The following is a 15017-nucleotide window of genomic DNA, read 5'->3' on the forward strand; positions in this document are numbered from 1 at the left end:
AAGTTCTATTTTGGTCTCATCTGACCACATCACCTTCTTCCAGGCCTCTTCTGAGTCGTCCAGGTGGTGAATGGCGAACTTCATGCGGGCCTGTACATGTTTCTTCTTGAGCAGGGGGACCTTGCGTGCGCTGCAGGATTTCAATCCATGACGGCGTAGTGTGTTACCAACTGTTTCTTTTGTAACTGTGGTCCCAGCTGCCTTCAGTTGATTCATCAGTTCCCCCCTTGTGGTTTTGGGATGATTCCTCACCGTTCGCATGATCAGGGACACCCCACGAGGCGAGATCTTGTGTGGAGGCCCAGACCGAGGGAGGTTGGCGGGGGTGTGGTGCTTCTTCCATTTCCTGATAACTGCACCGACAGTTGATCTTTTCTCTCCAAGTTGCTTTCCGATTCTCTTGTAGCCCATCCCAGCCTTATGCAGATCAACAATCTTGTCCCTGATGTCCGTAGAAAGCTCTTTGGTCTTGCCCATGGTGGTGATGTTGGATGCTGGTTGTTTGGGTGTTGACAGGTGTCTTTTATACAGGTAACGAGGTGAGGCAGGTGTATTTGATGTAGACAATTGGTTGGGATTGGGGCTGTTTCTTAAAGAAAGACTAACTGGCTTGTAGGAGCCAGAATACTTGCTGTTTGGTAGGGGGTCATATACTTGTTTTTCCTCATCAGATGGTTATCAATTTTTATAAATTCATATGATGTGATTTTCTGGAATTTTCTTTGGGATTCTGTCTTTCACTGTTAGAATGTACATATGATTAAAATTATAGATCGTTGCATTCTTTGTAAGTGGGCAAACCTGCAAAATCAGCAAGGGGTCAAATACTTATTTCCCCCACTGTATATATATATATATATATATATATATATATATTTATATTATTTCAGTTCCCAAGGCAACATTTGTAATCTTTGCATTTTCTTAAGTCTTTATCTAACATTTTTATTTTATTTCCTTTCAGCTTTATTTCAATCAACAAAAATCATTTTTTATAGTTTTCATTAACAATTGCAAGACTAGGGTAATCTACTTAATACAGTATGTCACATAGTTGCCTTTGTTCTTCATTTTATTAATGATTTTTCATTTTTTTAAACACATGATTATAATTATTTATTTAATAAATTAACAATGGACAATTAATAATGAAATTAACATTTATTAATCTTAATGATTTCAACATGCAAGTAATTACCTAATTAACTATATATATTATTTATATATTAGATTATATATCATTTATGTTCATTTTTTTAAATTTCATTTATCATTTTTATTTTTCTATTTATTATATAATTATTACCAATGAACTAGTATATTTAGTAAGTACATTTATTAATGTAGTATAAATATACTACATTTATAAATAAACAATAGCCTAGGTTAATAAATGCTGTAAAAAGTGTTCATTTTTTGGTATTGTGACAACTCTAGCCTCGACAAATGGATCCAATTTCATGACCTAAAAAAATGAGTGTTAGTCCTGAATATCAGATCTGAAAAGCAAATTGGAATTGGGTGCAGTGCAGACAAAGTTTAGGCTCGATGAGCTTGTAGTTGAGTAAATAATACATATGATATAGTTAGTGGTAGGAGGCTATAGTCACGAGTGTTCAGACCTCTGGTGCTGCTCCTCTAGACTAGTGATGGCAGAGAGTTTTTCCCTCTGGTTCTGGATCTCAGCCTTCTGTCTGTTAATGATCTCTCTGTATTTGCGGAGTTCGTCTTCCCAGCGGGGCCGTTCATCCTCCAGACACTTAACCTGAGGGCCAGAAAGAATGCCAAAGCATAAGATTAATGTACTTTTACACAGTGTCATTTAATAGAGTTATTTTTAGAAATGAGTTTCAACCTTGGTCCGCAGGGTGGTCAGTTCATCCATGCCTTCTTTAAAAGTCCTCTTCAGATCCTCCAACTCTTTAATCTTAGCCTTGTGCATCTGCCAATCAAACAAAATGACCATGAAAACCCCTCTTTCGAACATCCAACCATTGTTCATTATTGTAATCACAATCAGCAGAGGACGCCTTGCCTTTTAACAGGCAACACTGTTAAAAATGCTAATGAGAATGCAAACGCCAGCACTATTTCTTGCACAGGGGCGACTCATTGATAAGGGAGCACACACTCTCATTGTCGGCCTCGGGTACTAATGACGCTTGGTGAATGGAGGCTCATTTACTCATAAATACGTTTAAAAGCAGGTGGCAAAGTGCCATAAGGACCAAGCGGCATATATTTCAGAAAAGCAGTGGCAGAACGGCTAAAAGAAGCAAACCAAAGAAAAGATATATGAGGGGTAACATGAACAAACACTCATACCCAAAAGCTGTAAAATAGACTTTATGAGGCCTCTGTGTCCTAGTGAAGCACATTACTCAAATATAAATTGGGAAATTTATATCATTATCGCTTGTATTAAATATACAGTTCCTAAGTAGGCAAGACTGTACTATCATCAATCAAACTTTCTGGATCTTGTGCTCTTAAAATGACTTATACTGAAGGGAATCAGTGTAAATGAAGTGAAACTGTACCTCTAGATGGTCTGTCTGCTCTTGTTTTTGCTTCTCCAGCTCTCCTTTGGTCTCTCGCAGTTTTGCATCCAATTCATTTGACTTAATCTCCTCAGATTCCTGCAGGAGTCAGAGAGGGAGGTTTGAAGTTTGTAACAAGCCATAGAAATTGCAAATTAGCTTATATCCCTCTAAATGAAGATAAGCCACACAAATTATGTTAAGCGGAGGACTAAAGCAACCAATTTTTAATAAACTATAGCAGAATGCACATCTCCAACTCATTATAGATAACGCACGACAGGTTTTGCAGTCTACATGCAGGAGAAATGTTTGTATATGGTGCCCTCTAGTGGGCAACACTGATCTCATGTCATAAGAAAACAGTACCTGGTACGTGCGGATCATGTCCTGACAGTTTTTGCGAATCTGTTCAGTCTCTTCTTTTGCTTGAGTCAGCTTGGCGGTTGTTTCTCTTAATCGGTCTTTTGTTTCCTGTTATTGAAGAGATATCTCATTAAAGTGAAATCAGCAATAGAGTGTTGTTAATGTTAACTAAAATGAAAACTAAAATGATTTTCGGTCATTTAAATCAAGCTAAAATATAATAAAACATAAATATTAGAAGCTAAAAACTTGAAAAAGCTAAACTATGACAAAGCTAAACTTTTTTAGTAAGCTGAAGAACTAAAATGACCAAAACAAAAAAATGAAAGCAACGTAGAAATAAAAAAAAAGACAAAAGCACATAAAATCCTAAAACTTAAAATAAAATCTAAAACGATCTTAGAACTATCAACACTTAAATAACTATTGATTCTGTTTACGTTATAATTAGTTACACTGGAATCGTTGGAATCACTTTCAGAGCAATTTTTACTTTGTCTTTATTTTACATTGTCCTCTGGTTTACCTTGTGAGCATCCGTTTCACTCTTCAGTTTGTTCTGAGCCCACTTTACTTTGATGACGTGAGAATTGATTTCTTCCTTGACTTTCTCCAGTTCACGTGAAAGTCTCGTCGCCTCATTCTCCTACAAAAGATTAATCAAAGACAAACACTCCTGAGAACATATACATAATCAATGCATACTGTAGATTCACACACCACATCAAGCATCAAAATAAACTATTTCTTAATGTATGACCTTGGCATCATAGAGCTGCTGCAGGCGTCCTTTTTCCTGGGCCAATGTGTTTCCCCGTCGGGCCTGCTTGTCTACTTCTGTTGTGGCCTCCCGTAGCTTCTTCTCCAGCTGTTCCTTCTCCCTCCGCAGGTCCAGCGCTTCCTTTTCACCTCGAACATACTTCATCACCATTGTCTCTTTCTCCTGACGTGCCTCCTCACATTTCTTATTGGCCTGGGATGAGAAAACACATGTAAACACATGAACACGCACTGTTTATGGATCATGTGAGATCTAAAACCGATACATTGCCAATGCCGGTATATCAGCCGATATTTGGCATTCTTAATTAAGTTTTTCTGACTTTAATTTTGTCAGCCCGAGCGTCAGATCTCCCATTCTCCTCCATTAGTTTGCTGTATCGTTTTAGCAGTTCTGTCAGTCAAATAAATTATTAGACAGAGCTTTAAAAGAAAGTAAACAGACTCACCAGATTAATGAGTGCACTGTTTACACTGTTTACTTCATTTTTATTCATAATTTTAAGTTTCATATTTGTGAAAAATACTATAACAGGATAAAATCTGTTAATCTTATAGATTTATTTTGATCAAGTTCTATGATAAACTTTCTATTTCTAAAGATCTATTTATTTCCAATTTAGAAAATATTATTTAAAATTGTAATGCGTGCGTTTTTACTATCTATAAATGTATTGGATTTATAATCAGACATTGGCCAACCTTCTCTCTAAGATATTGGCATCAGCCATAAAAAAAATCAATATCAGTCGACCACTACCAAATATACACTAACTATGATAACTTCCATGATTTATCATAGTTGATGTTTCCAAAGGCAGTGAAAGAGTAAAAGAGAGGCCCCTCACACTTGACTGAAGTGTTTGCATGAGAGAGAGGAGCTGTTTGAACAAGTCCTGCCAAACCAAACACAACTCTCTTTCCATATTTTGTGCAAATTTTGTATGACGTTAGTTCTCAATATCTGAATGCTGGACTTCACATTTATCTGCCGTTGAGTGGGATTAAAAAAGGATGAGGACACAGGACAGATACAAATGGAAACCCAGCACCTGACATCCTGTAGATGGAAGCAGAATACAAAACGCACACCGACCCCCCTTCTGTGATATCACTGTAAGACTGATGTGATTTTATTTTAAAGATGCTTAGACACAGACTGAAAACGGTTTAGATATATTTATATATATATATATATATATATATATATATATATATATATATATATATATATATATATATATATATATATATATATATATATATTCTTATGCAGCCAGGGAGGGATTTGTTTGGACTGTCTCTATGGCGATACCTCTCACCTGTTCAAGCCTATAGGCAATCTCCCTCTGCATCTGCTGGATGGCATTCTTAGCAGCCTGATCCTGGTGAACCAGTTTGTCTCTAGAGTCTTTTAGCTCCTTCATAAGTTCCTCCACCTGGCTTTCAAACTGGTAAAACAAGAGAGACAATCAGTTAAAATGTCATGGCTGCAGTGACCATAAACATATTCATCATGACAACAACAGAGGCAGCGCTGACAGACAGTAGACAGATCACATTTTACACGGCCAGTGAGTGCAATGTGACTAAATATACACTGGTGGTCAAAAGTTTGAAACCTTTCTAAAAATCAATGTTTCCACAGAAATACTAAGCAGCAAAATCTGTTTTCAACATTGACGACTAATAAGATTTATTATTAATGATTGAGAACCAATAACAATTGATAATAATCTAGCACTAAATTAGGATATTAGAATTATTCTGAAGGAACATGTGACTGAAGATTGGAGTAAAGGCTGCTGATAATTCAGCTTTACCATCACAGGAATAAAGTACATTTTAAAATATAATTGGGTCCCACTTAATATTACGTGGCATTAAGTACTATGTACTTGCATCAAAAAATAAGTACAACATACTTATTGTGTTGAACAATGTAAAAACATGTATGTACACAATAAGTCCATTGTATCAAATTATTAATTTCAATGTAAGTACATAGCTAGTACCTATAGGCACTTACTATAAAGTGGGACCTATAATCGAATAGAAAACAGTTATTTGAAAATGCAATACTATTTCACAACATTACTGTATGTTTGATCAAACAAATTGAGCCTTGAATTGAGCAGAAGAGACTTCTTTCAAAAACGATAAAAAATCATAACTATTACAAACTTTTGACCGTCGGTGTACCTACGTAACATGGCTTTTTCATTTAAATGTCAAGTTCCGGACTGCTTATGAAAATATATTCAAATTAATATTGGGATACATGACTGAAAGGCTCCATTCAGGGTTTCATAAAAATAAATGCTTCTCTTTCTGACAACCACATGTAAAATTTTCACAGTGTTGCTATTGAATGAAAAGTAAAGAGAAAGGCAAGGTTTCATTCAGAGGAAGCGATTGTCTGTGCGCCTATTTGGAGAAACCATGACAACAAAGCACGCACAACAGTTTCACGTCATTACTGCAACACTTAATTACGGCTTCTCGACCTGTCCCCTCCAGGCCGCTCTGTTTGATTTGTGTTATTACCCTCTATGACAGGGGGCTCTTTCAGATTGAACTGAACTACAGTCGTCTTTTTGCTTGGAGTCTCTCTCAAACAAACCCGCTTTTCCCGTATCAGATGAAAGCTCTTCAGCAAACAAGTGTTCTCTAATCAGTGCAAACGGGACAGTCATGGTTGTCCATCCAGATCCTGATGATGTTTTTAAATAACAAATAATGCCATTGAGCACAACATACCTAAAATCTGGATAAGCTGGAAATAAAATACATGAGCAACATGAGTGCATGGATATACACTACAGTTTAAAAGTTTGGAGTCAGTGAGATTTATTTTTAAAGAAATCAATACTTTAATTTAGCAACGGTGCATTAAATTGATCTAAAGAGATAGTAAAGACATTTGTAACATTACAAAAGTGTGCTATTTCAAATAAAAGCTGTTTTATCCATCCAAGAATCCTGAAAAAAGTATCACATTTCACACAAAAATATTAAGCAACACAAGTGTTTTCAACATTGTAATAATAAGAAATGTTGCTTGAGCACCAAATCAGCATATCATCAGCATTATTTCTAGATGATCATGTGACACTGAAGACTGGAGTAATGATGCTTAAAAAATTCAGCTTTGCCATCACCACATAAATAAATAAAGTTTTTAAAACATATTTAAATAGAAAACAGTTTAATAACGTCAGCTGCGCATCCTCTCTCACTCTCTCCTCTCCGACGGCAAAGTGACACACACCCGCCTCCTGTCACTCACTCCTCTCATTTGCTCCCATTAAAATAATGTGCTTGTATTGTGTATAATTTTACTAATTCCAACAAGTTTAACGCTCACACCAAAACAGCGTACACCACTGATCTATGTGGAGCGCAATAACCCATTCTAAAACGACTTGTGAGTTGCAAGTACCAAATGAGTGGCTTAGTTACTGCATTTAAACAGTCCAATACATACAAAATTATGTCAAAATAACAGTCTTTGCGAGTATTCAGCTAAACACAGGTCAGTCTTGAAACCCAATTAGTTGAGAAAGATAACTCAACTTTGTGTAACTGTATATTGGATCCGTGCAGTAGCTCTTTAAGTGAGTTACTGCTGCTGTCTGTCATGTTAATAAAAGAACAAATGTCAAAGAGAAAATCACTCTCTGCTCTTGACTGAATAGCTTTTGTAACTCATTGTCAGCATTAATCTATAATTTTTACAATGAAGAAAACCCATTATTTTACATTAGATTACCTTCATTTCTGTAGTATTTCTTACCTGAATATACGGGTCCTTCTCAAAAAATTAACATATTGTGATAAAGTTCATTATTTTCCATAATGTAATGATAAAAATTTAACTTTCATATATTTTAGATTCATTGCACACCAACTGAAATATTTTAGGTATTTTATTGTTTTAATACTGATGATTTTGGCATACAGCTCATGAAAACCCAAAATTCCTATCTCAAAAAATTAGCATATCATGAAAAGGGTCTCTAAACGAGCTATTAACCTAATCATCTGAATCAACTAATTAACTCTACACACCTGCAAAAGATTCCTGAGGCTTTTAAAAACTCCCAGCCCGTTTCATTACTCAAAACCGCAATCATGGGTAAGACTGCCGACCTGACTGCTGTCCAGAAGGCCATCATTGACACCCTCAAGCAAGAGGGTAAGACACAGAAAGAAATTTCTGAACAAATAGTCTGTTCCCAGAGTGCTGTATCAAGGCACCTCAGTGGGAAGTCTGTGGGAAGGAAAAATGTGGCAAAAAACGCTGCACAACGAGAAGAGGTGACCGGACTCTGAGGAAGATTGTGGAGAAGGACCGATTCCAGACCTTGGGGGACCAGCGGAAGCAGTGGACTGAGTCTGGAGTAGAAACATCCAGAGCCACCGTGCACAGGCGTGTGCAGGAAATGGGCTACAGGTGCCGCATTCCCCAGGTCAAGCCACTTTTGAACCAGAAACAGCGGCAGAAGCGCCTGACCTGGGCTACAGAGAAGCAGCACTGGACTGTTGCTCAGTTTTGCATGTCATTCGGAAATCAAGGTGCCAGAGTCTGGAGGAAGACTGGGGAGAAGGAAATGCCAAAATGCCTGAAGTCCAGTGTCAAGTACCCACAGTCAGTGATGGTCTGGGGTGCCATGTCAGCTGCTGGTGTTGGTCCACTGTGTTTTATCAAGGGCAGGGCCAATGCAGCTAGCTATCAGGAGATTTTGGAGCACTTCATGCTTCCATCTGCTGAAAAGCTTTATGGAGATGAAGATTTCATTTTTCAGCACGACCTGGCACCTGCTCACAGTGCCAAAAACCACTGGTAAATGGTTTACTGACCATGGTAATACTGTGCTCAATTGGCCTACAAACTCTCCTGACCTGAACCCCATAGAGAATCTGTGGGATATTGTGAAGAGAAAGTTGAGAGACGCAAGACTCAACACTCTGGATGAGCTTAAGGCCTCCAACACCTCAGCAGTGCCACAGGCTGATTGCCTCCATGCCACGCCGCATTGAAGCAGTCATTTCTGCAAAAGGATTCCTGACCAAGTATTGAGTGCATAACTGAACATAATTATTTGAAGGTTGACTTTTTTTGTATTAAAAACACTTCTTTTATTGGTCGGATGAAATATGCTAATTTTTTGAGATGGGAATTTTGGGTTTTCATGAGCTGTATGCCAAAATCATCAGTATTAAAACAATAAAAGACCTGAAATATTTCAGTTGGTGTGCAATGAATCTAAAATATATGAAAGTTTAATTTTTATCATTACATTATGGAAAATAATTAACTTTATCACAATATGCTAATTTTTTTAGAAGGACCTGTACTGTATGCGTGTATACCCACCTGGAAAACTTAAAGCTGTGTTTATTTCATATCTCTCTTTATTCTATTGCATTTATTTGTGCTGTTGCTTATTTTATATAAAATTATATTTTATTGCCTGATACGTCTTGTTTTTAATGAAAATTAAATTTTGCATTGAAGAAAAGTAGTTTTTTGCTGTCAATTTCTTTCTTTGAAAGAAAATCGAGGTCTGCAAAAATCGGTATCGGCAGGTCTCACACAAATCAAGAAAATTGCACTCGGTGCATCTCTAGTTAAATTGTGTATGTTTTAACCAAAAAAACTAATAAAGACACACACACAAAACAATATATGGATGCCATTACCTTCTTAATGGTGCAATGATGCTGTTTCTCCATCTCTGTCCTCTTCTTCAGCTCATCCCTCATGGTGTCTTTCTCGGAGCAGATGCCCAGAATCAGCTCCTGATGTTTCTTATTCTCATCAAGTAACCTGAAAAACAGTTACCAGCTGTCACTACCAATTTTAGCACATTGTAATACACTGGAGCTGCTGTACTGTGAAATAATGCTTCTGTTGTGTCCATCTGTGATTTGCTTGTTGTTAGTGAGAAGCATATTTTTTAGCAGTTAAACTGGTGATCTAAACTTGATCAAGAACAACAAATAATTGTTTTCGATAAAGTATCAGGCACCAATGTGTCAATGTAGAAAAGACCATGTGAGAGGGAACAGATGTCCATGAGAGTCACCGATCAGACAATATTAACAGCAGGTCGGGCAAAGCAAAGCTGTGGACTGGTTCCAATATGAGAGCCAGCCAGATGCCCTTGAAAAAATTAATAAAGGCAGAACAGGAGGGGGTTTTAGAGCAGAAAGGCTCAGGTTGACCACATCATAAAATAATCAATAGCAGCACCACAACAAAATAAATCATAGTTGTGTGCCTGCAGTGTGAACTAAATGTTATGAGTTAAACAAGCAATGACCCGTGAAATAAAACAAAGACAATTATGATTATGCATGGTTTTCACTGGCTGGATGCAAAATAATATATGCCTGGCTACACAGACAAGGCTTAAACCTAGTCCCAGGCTAAAATGTATGTTTGAGCCGTCTTAACTGAAAGCAACTTGTACCAACATATCTTAAAATATGTGACCCTGGATCACAAAACCAGTCTTAAGTAGCACGGGTATATATGTGGGAATAGCCAACAATACATTGCATAATTTCCTACCGTAAATGTTTAAAACATTTATTTTTGTGAGTGAATGCAGCACAATCGCGAACATAAATGGAAAACTTTAAAGGCGATTTTCTCAACGTTTCGATTTTTTTGCACCCTCAGATTCCAGATTTTCAAATAGTTGTATCTCGACCAAATATTGTCCTATCCTAACAAACCATACATCAATGGAAAGCGTATTTATTCAGCTTTCATGTGATGTATAAATCTCAATTTCAAAAAAATGACCCATGTGACTGGTTTTGTCATCCAGGGTCACATTTGTCAGTCACAGTGCAACTGTTTTGTCTCAAGTCAAGATGCAACCCAGTAATATATATATATATATTTTTTTTAAAGCACGTTTATAAAAGCTACTTAAATGCCCTAATTGAACAAATGTCTAATCCTGGCTCAATCTAGGCCTTGTATGTGAAACCGGGTCAAGTAGTTTGAATAAACAAATTCAACTTAGTCAGTTCTTTCAATGAATCAGTCAAAAAGACTCAGACTAAATAATCATTGCTTTGAATCATCCTAACAAATCATTTGCACAAGTGTGTGTACTGAAACAACATCTCACTTTTATAATTCAATATGGTTATTCACGGTTATTCATATAAAAGTAGGGCTAGTTATAGCCCACCAAAAACATTTTTATAATAAATTAATTATTATTATTTTATTATTATTATTAAAAAAAATGTTACAAAGAGAAAAAAAGGAACTGTGTAGGCACTACACTTGTAAAAAATTTGAATAAAAAAAATACATAATTTAATAACCGTTTAATAACTTGTACACGAATATCCAAAGAACATCAGTTTTACAACACCTATAAAATCCTTATAAAATATAATAAGTACTATTATTATTATAATAATAATAATAATAATAATAATAATAATATTATAATAATTATAAGTCTATATAGAATCTATTACATAATTATATTTATTATATAAAATACAATTGCTGCAGGTGTCTTCAAAATAAAAATAAAAATTATTTTATGAAAATCTATATAAATTATCTGACACTTTTGGCAGGCAAATGGGTAAATTTTATTGCTACACACTGACAATGAAAGATAGTGATGAACGTGAAGAGTAATTTTCATGCAGGTAAGAAAGGCGAATTAAATGAATGATTTACAATCTCATGACGCTATAAATCTTAACACCAGCAGTGGACTATAACCTCTAGTGAGCTGATTGACATAGCTATTAATCAACAGCCTACCTCTTGATGGCTTTCTCCTGTTGGGAGTACTTGTACTGTACACACTTCTCAAATAAAGCCATGGAGTTCTGGTCCTTCTGAAGTCCATTAGGAGGATGTCCCTTTCGGATGCCCTCTGACTGACTGTTCAACAGCTCATCCTCCAGCTCATCCAGTAGAGACTCCTGAGACAGAGAGCGCTGGATCTCAGACATCAGCTTCCTGCTGCAGTCCGTGTCATATGGGTTCATGTTGGAGTTGGATTGTGAGTTTAGGGGTACTGAAACAACATCTGGCAGTTCCTCACCCTGACCAGCTGGTGTAGAAGTCAAAGGAGTTCTGTTAAGTTCTGTTGGCCCATTGAATGCATCAAACTCTGTGGATGAAAAATCATCTGTCCCATTCAGAACAGATGGAGACGATTCCTCTACCTCATTCTGAGTCCCGCTTTCTGATTCTGGAACCACCCCTGCTGGTTCCTCAATGCCAGAACAGCCGAGTTCTCCATCAAAAACACCAGGAAGTGATTCTACAACACTGTCGTGGACAGCTAGTGGTGTCCTTACGTCATCAATGGAGGCTGTTCCACTGTCACAGCTAGTGTTCCCGTCACCCTGTGCTTGTTCTCCAGGTCCATCCTCTTGTTGAACCTCTGTGTGACCTTCTCTGTCCACACTACCTGAAAGAGTAACATCCAGCTCAAGACTGTCCAGCTCAGTGTCTTCATCCTGTTCTTTTAAAACAGGTTCACCCTCATTGCTGAGGACATAGGTTGACCCTTCCGGAACCATTTTGACCTCTGAACTTTGTGAGGGGTCAGAGGCAGGGGTCAGTTCGCTCTCACAATCCAACGGCTCCATGATCTCCTTCAGCTGCTGGCACTGGAAAACAAACCACACACAAATGACTCACATGCACGTCAAACTCAAAACAAAGCACCTGCCTAATAAAAACATGACTTTTATGATCAACAATAAGAAGCTACCATAAAACATCTTTATCAAGGGATCACCAGGTCAAATAAAGCAGACACATTAATATGACTATTTTACAAAAGACATCCTATTTTACAGGATGTTGTGTAGCCAACAATTTTTGTGCAAAAACTCTCACAGTCGTCACACCTGCTGTCATGATACTGCCATTAATAGTGTCAGTTCAAACCCACACATTTCCATTATTGAGGTGTGGTCCTTCATTTCAAAATAAGGACACGGCTCTCCTTCCACCCGGAGGCAGTTTTGTGATGCAAGTATTGTGAAAATACGATGGCCCGCCTTTCTCACGCCCAATTTGCCTGATACGTCATTGTATTAGGATTCAGTTGCTTCCTGCATTCCAAACTAAATGCCTATAGATGACACTGGAGTGCACAAAAGAAAATACTTGGCATTGAGGAAAAAGACACTGATTTTGTGTGATTCACACTAAATGAGTGAAACTGGGGCAGAAACCCATCCAGCAGGATAATCAAGAATGTGTAACAAACACTATCAGGATGAGTCTTACAATATAGGTCTATTTTGAGAGCTTACTGTGAGAGTTAACTTGTGTGTGTGAGAGAGAGAGAGAGAGAGAGAGAGAGAGAGAGAGAGAGAGAGAGAGAGAGAGAGAGATATGGACCTTAACCCAAACACCTTGAGCCCACATGAAGTTTATATTTTAATCTTGTATTGCAGGTTACAATGGCTCTAGCATTTCTTTGGGGGGAAAAAATATTCTATTTTTGTAAGGCCTTTAAAACGCTGTTTGCTCTCATTTTTTACTTCTAATTTCTCTTACCTTCTTTAACTCTGGGAATGTTTCTACAGTTGGGAAATGCAATAGGCAAGACACATTTTTAAACCGTCACAACCTTTTCGATAGTCTGTCAGTGTTATTTCAAAACTGGTAGGCTAGGCCTAAATGACGGAAAATACTGTTTAATATAACCTATGTAACATATTACAATAACAAAATATATCCAAAAGCTTTGTCGGTTGATAATACACAATTTATGTTCGAGAAAAAAGACTTGTCTGTTGTAGGACATGATGTCCAACTGCCAATAACTCAACTTTAACTTTAAAAGGTCACCAGCTTCTCATGCCTCTCTCCAGGCAGACATTCTTAACTGTCGACTAGCAACAAACTGAAATATTTGATATTTCAAACTCACACTCAGTAAACATACGTTTAAAAAGGTGTTAAATGGATGCTAAACGATTTCAACACATGTTTTGGTCAGAACTTTCAGTAGAAAAACAATCTGACTCAAATTAAAAATTTAAGCAATTTCCTACCCAAGTTAACTTCCTTTTTCCTCTTTCTTATCTGTGTTTGAAATGTCTTTATCTTCAGTCTCACACATCATCATGTTCAGCATTTCTTCTGTAACGTTAATTCTACAGGGGAGGATGGACAGTGCTCAGCACACAAAACCAACTATTGGCACATTTACTCGAACCAAACAAGTTATTTTATTTATAAGCAGCATTAAAAGAGGAAGAGGAATACTAGTAAATAAAAGCAGTAATAATGGTTATATTATTAATTTTTAGGCGAGTGACAGATACTGCTGTTTCCACACAGGTGCAGTTAGCTTTAGCACACCGGCTAACCTTTCCAAATATATCACATACTTAATCAGAAATCACCTGCTTTGTCCACACACGAATCAAAAAAGATGCGGTGTTAACGAATTATAGAATGGTCAATTGTTTAAACACCCAACTTACAATACAAAAATACACCTATGTAATTGTGAATTGTGTGTGTGAGTGTGTGCTAACTAGTCAATCTAGACCTTCATTAACGTTAACGTTACATTCTCAGGCTGATCATATGAGTTTTTAAACGCTATATTTAATTATAACAAGACGTTTAGCTTGCTATGCTGATATGACAAGCGTGTGTTTATTAATCTTGTAGATTATAACAATAGTAACGTTAACTTATATCAGCCAGCTGCCACTGAGTTCACCCAATGACTTAGCTTTCAAGCTAATTTAATAAACAATACTTTTGCAGTTGGGATCTGGATATTTTGGTTTAAAATACGTGACTTACCGGTTATGTTAAATCCATTTAAAGTGCCATACACCAGTTGCAGTGATAAATAGTGAGTGTCAAGTCCGTGTAAGTGATCTCCTCCCGAGGTGACACATCAACAATATGGCCCCTGAACGCACTGATAGCGAAGAATTGCGAACACCGAGATGGCCAGCAGAAAGTTAACTAGAACGCAGGATCAAATCCCGCCGACAGGGGAAGTCAAGTCGTAAGTTAAATATTTATATTGGTAAGAAACGTACTGTCAAAAAAATCTAATTTATATAAAGCGTATTTAAATACGCGTTCTAGCTGTATGTTCTATTGTAACGTTAAACTAAACCAAACGGCAAAGACCGGAAGTCATGTAGCCTATGGTTTAAAGTATCCGTCTTCTAGGTTTACTTTGTTTTTGTTGTTGATGTAGCGTTCGTTAAATTTCATGGTATTTATAAAGTCATTTTTTAAAATATAACTATAATTGATCTTTTATAATAATAGGCCTATAATAA

General features: G+C 36.9%; 1 protein-coding gene across 5 annotated transcripts in view; it reads right to left on the reverse strand.

The window, feature by feature from the left end:
• ccdc186 (coiled-coil domain-containing protein 186) overlaps positions 1 to 14895 on the reverse strand; it is a 31589-nt gene extending 16694 nt beyond the window's left edge. For 3 of the 5 annotated variants that reach the window (XR_013194417.1, XM_077200650.1, XM_077200647.1), the window contains exons 1-10: positions 14524 to 14895; positions 11497 to 12356; positions 9393 to 9519; positions 5009 to 5137; positions 3667 to 3879; positions 3433 to 3552; positions 2910 to 3014; positions 2541 to 2639; positions 1856 to 1942; positions 1623 to 1765 (exon numbers count right to left, since the gene is read on the reverse strand). Coding sequence is in view for 4 of the 5 variants with exons in the window: in XM_077200650.1 (XP_077056765.1) it covers positions 1623 to 1765; positions 1856 to 1942; positions 2541 to 2639; positions 2910 to 3014; positions 3433 to 3552; positions 3667 to 3879; positions 5009 to 5137; positions 9393 to 9519; positions 11497 to 12335 (1862 nt within the window). In the remaining variant the exon portion in view is untranslated. The remainder of the gene's footprint in view (positions 1 to 1622; positions 1766 to 1855; positions 1943 to 2540; positions 2640 to 2909; positions 3015 to 3432; positions 3553 to 3666; positions 3880 to 5008; positions 5138 to 9392; positions 9520 to 11496; positions 12357 to 14523) is intronic. The other 2 variants (XM_077200649.1, XM_077200648.1) reach the window with 2 other exon arrangements.
• Between the last annotated feature and the right edge of the window lie 122 nt (positions 14896 to 15017).

Source organism: Siphateles boraxobius, unplaced genomic scaffold (genome assembly GCF_051911475.1).
Source record: "Siphateles boraxobius isolate OS27281-9 unplaced genomic scaffold, OSU_SipBor_1 46, whole genome shotgun sequence".
NCBI classification, from domain to species: Eukaryota; Metazoa; Chordata; class Actinopteri; order Cypriniformes; family Leuciscidae; genus Siphateles; species Siphateles boraxobius.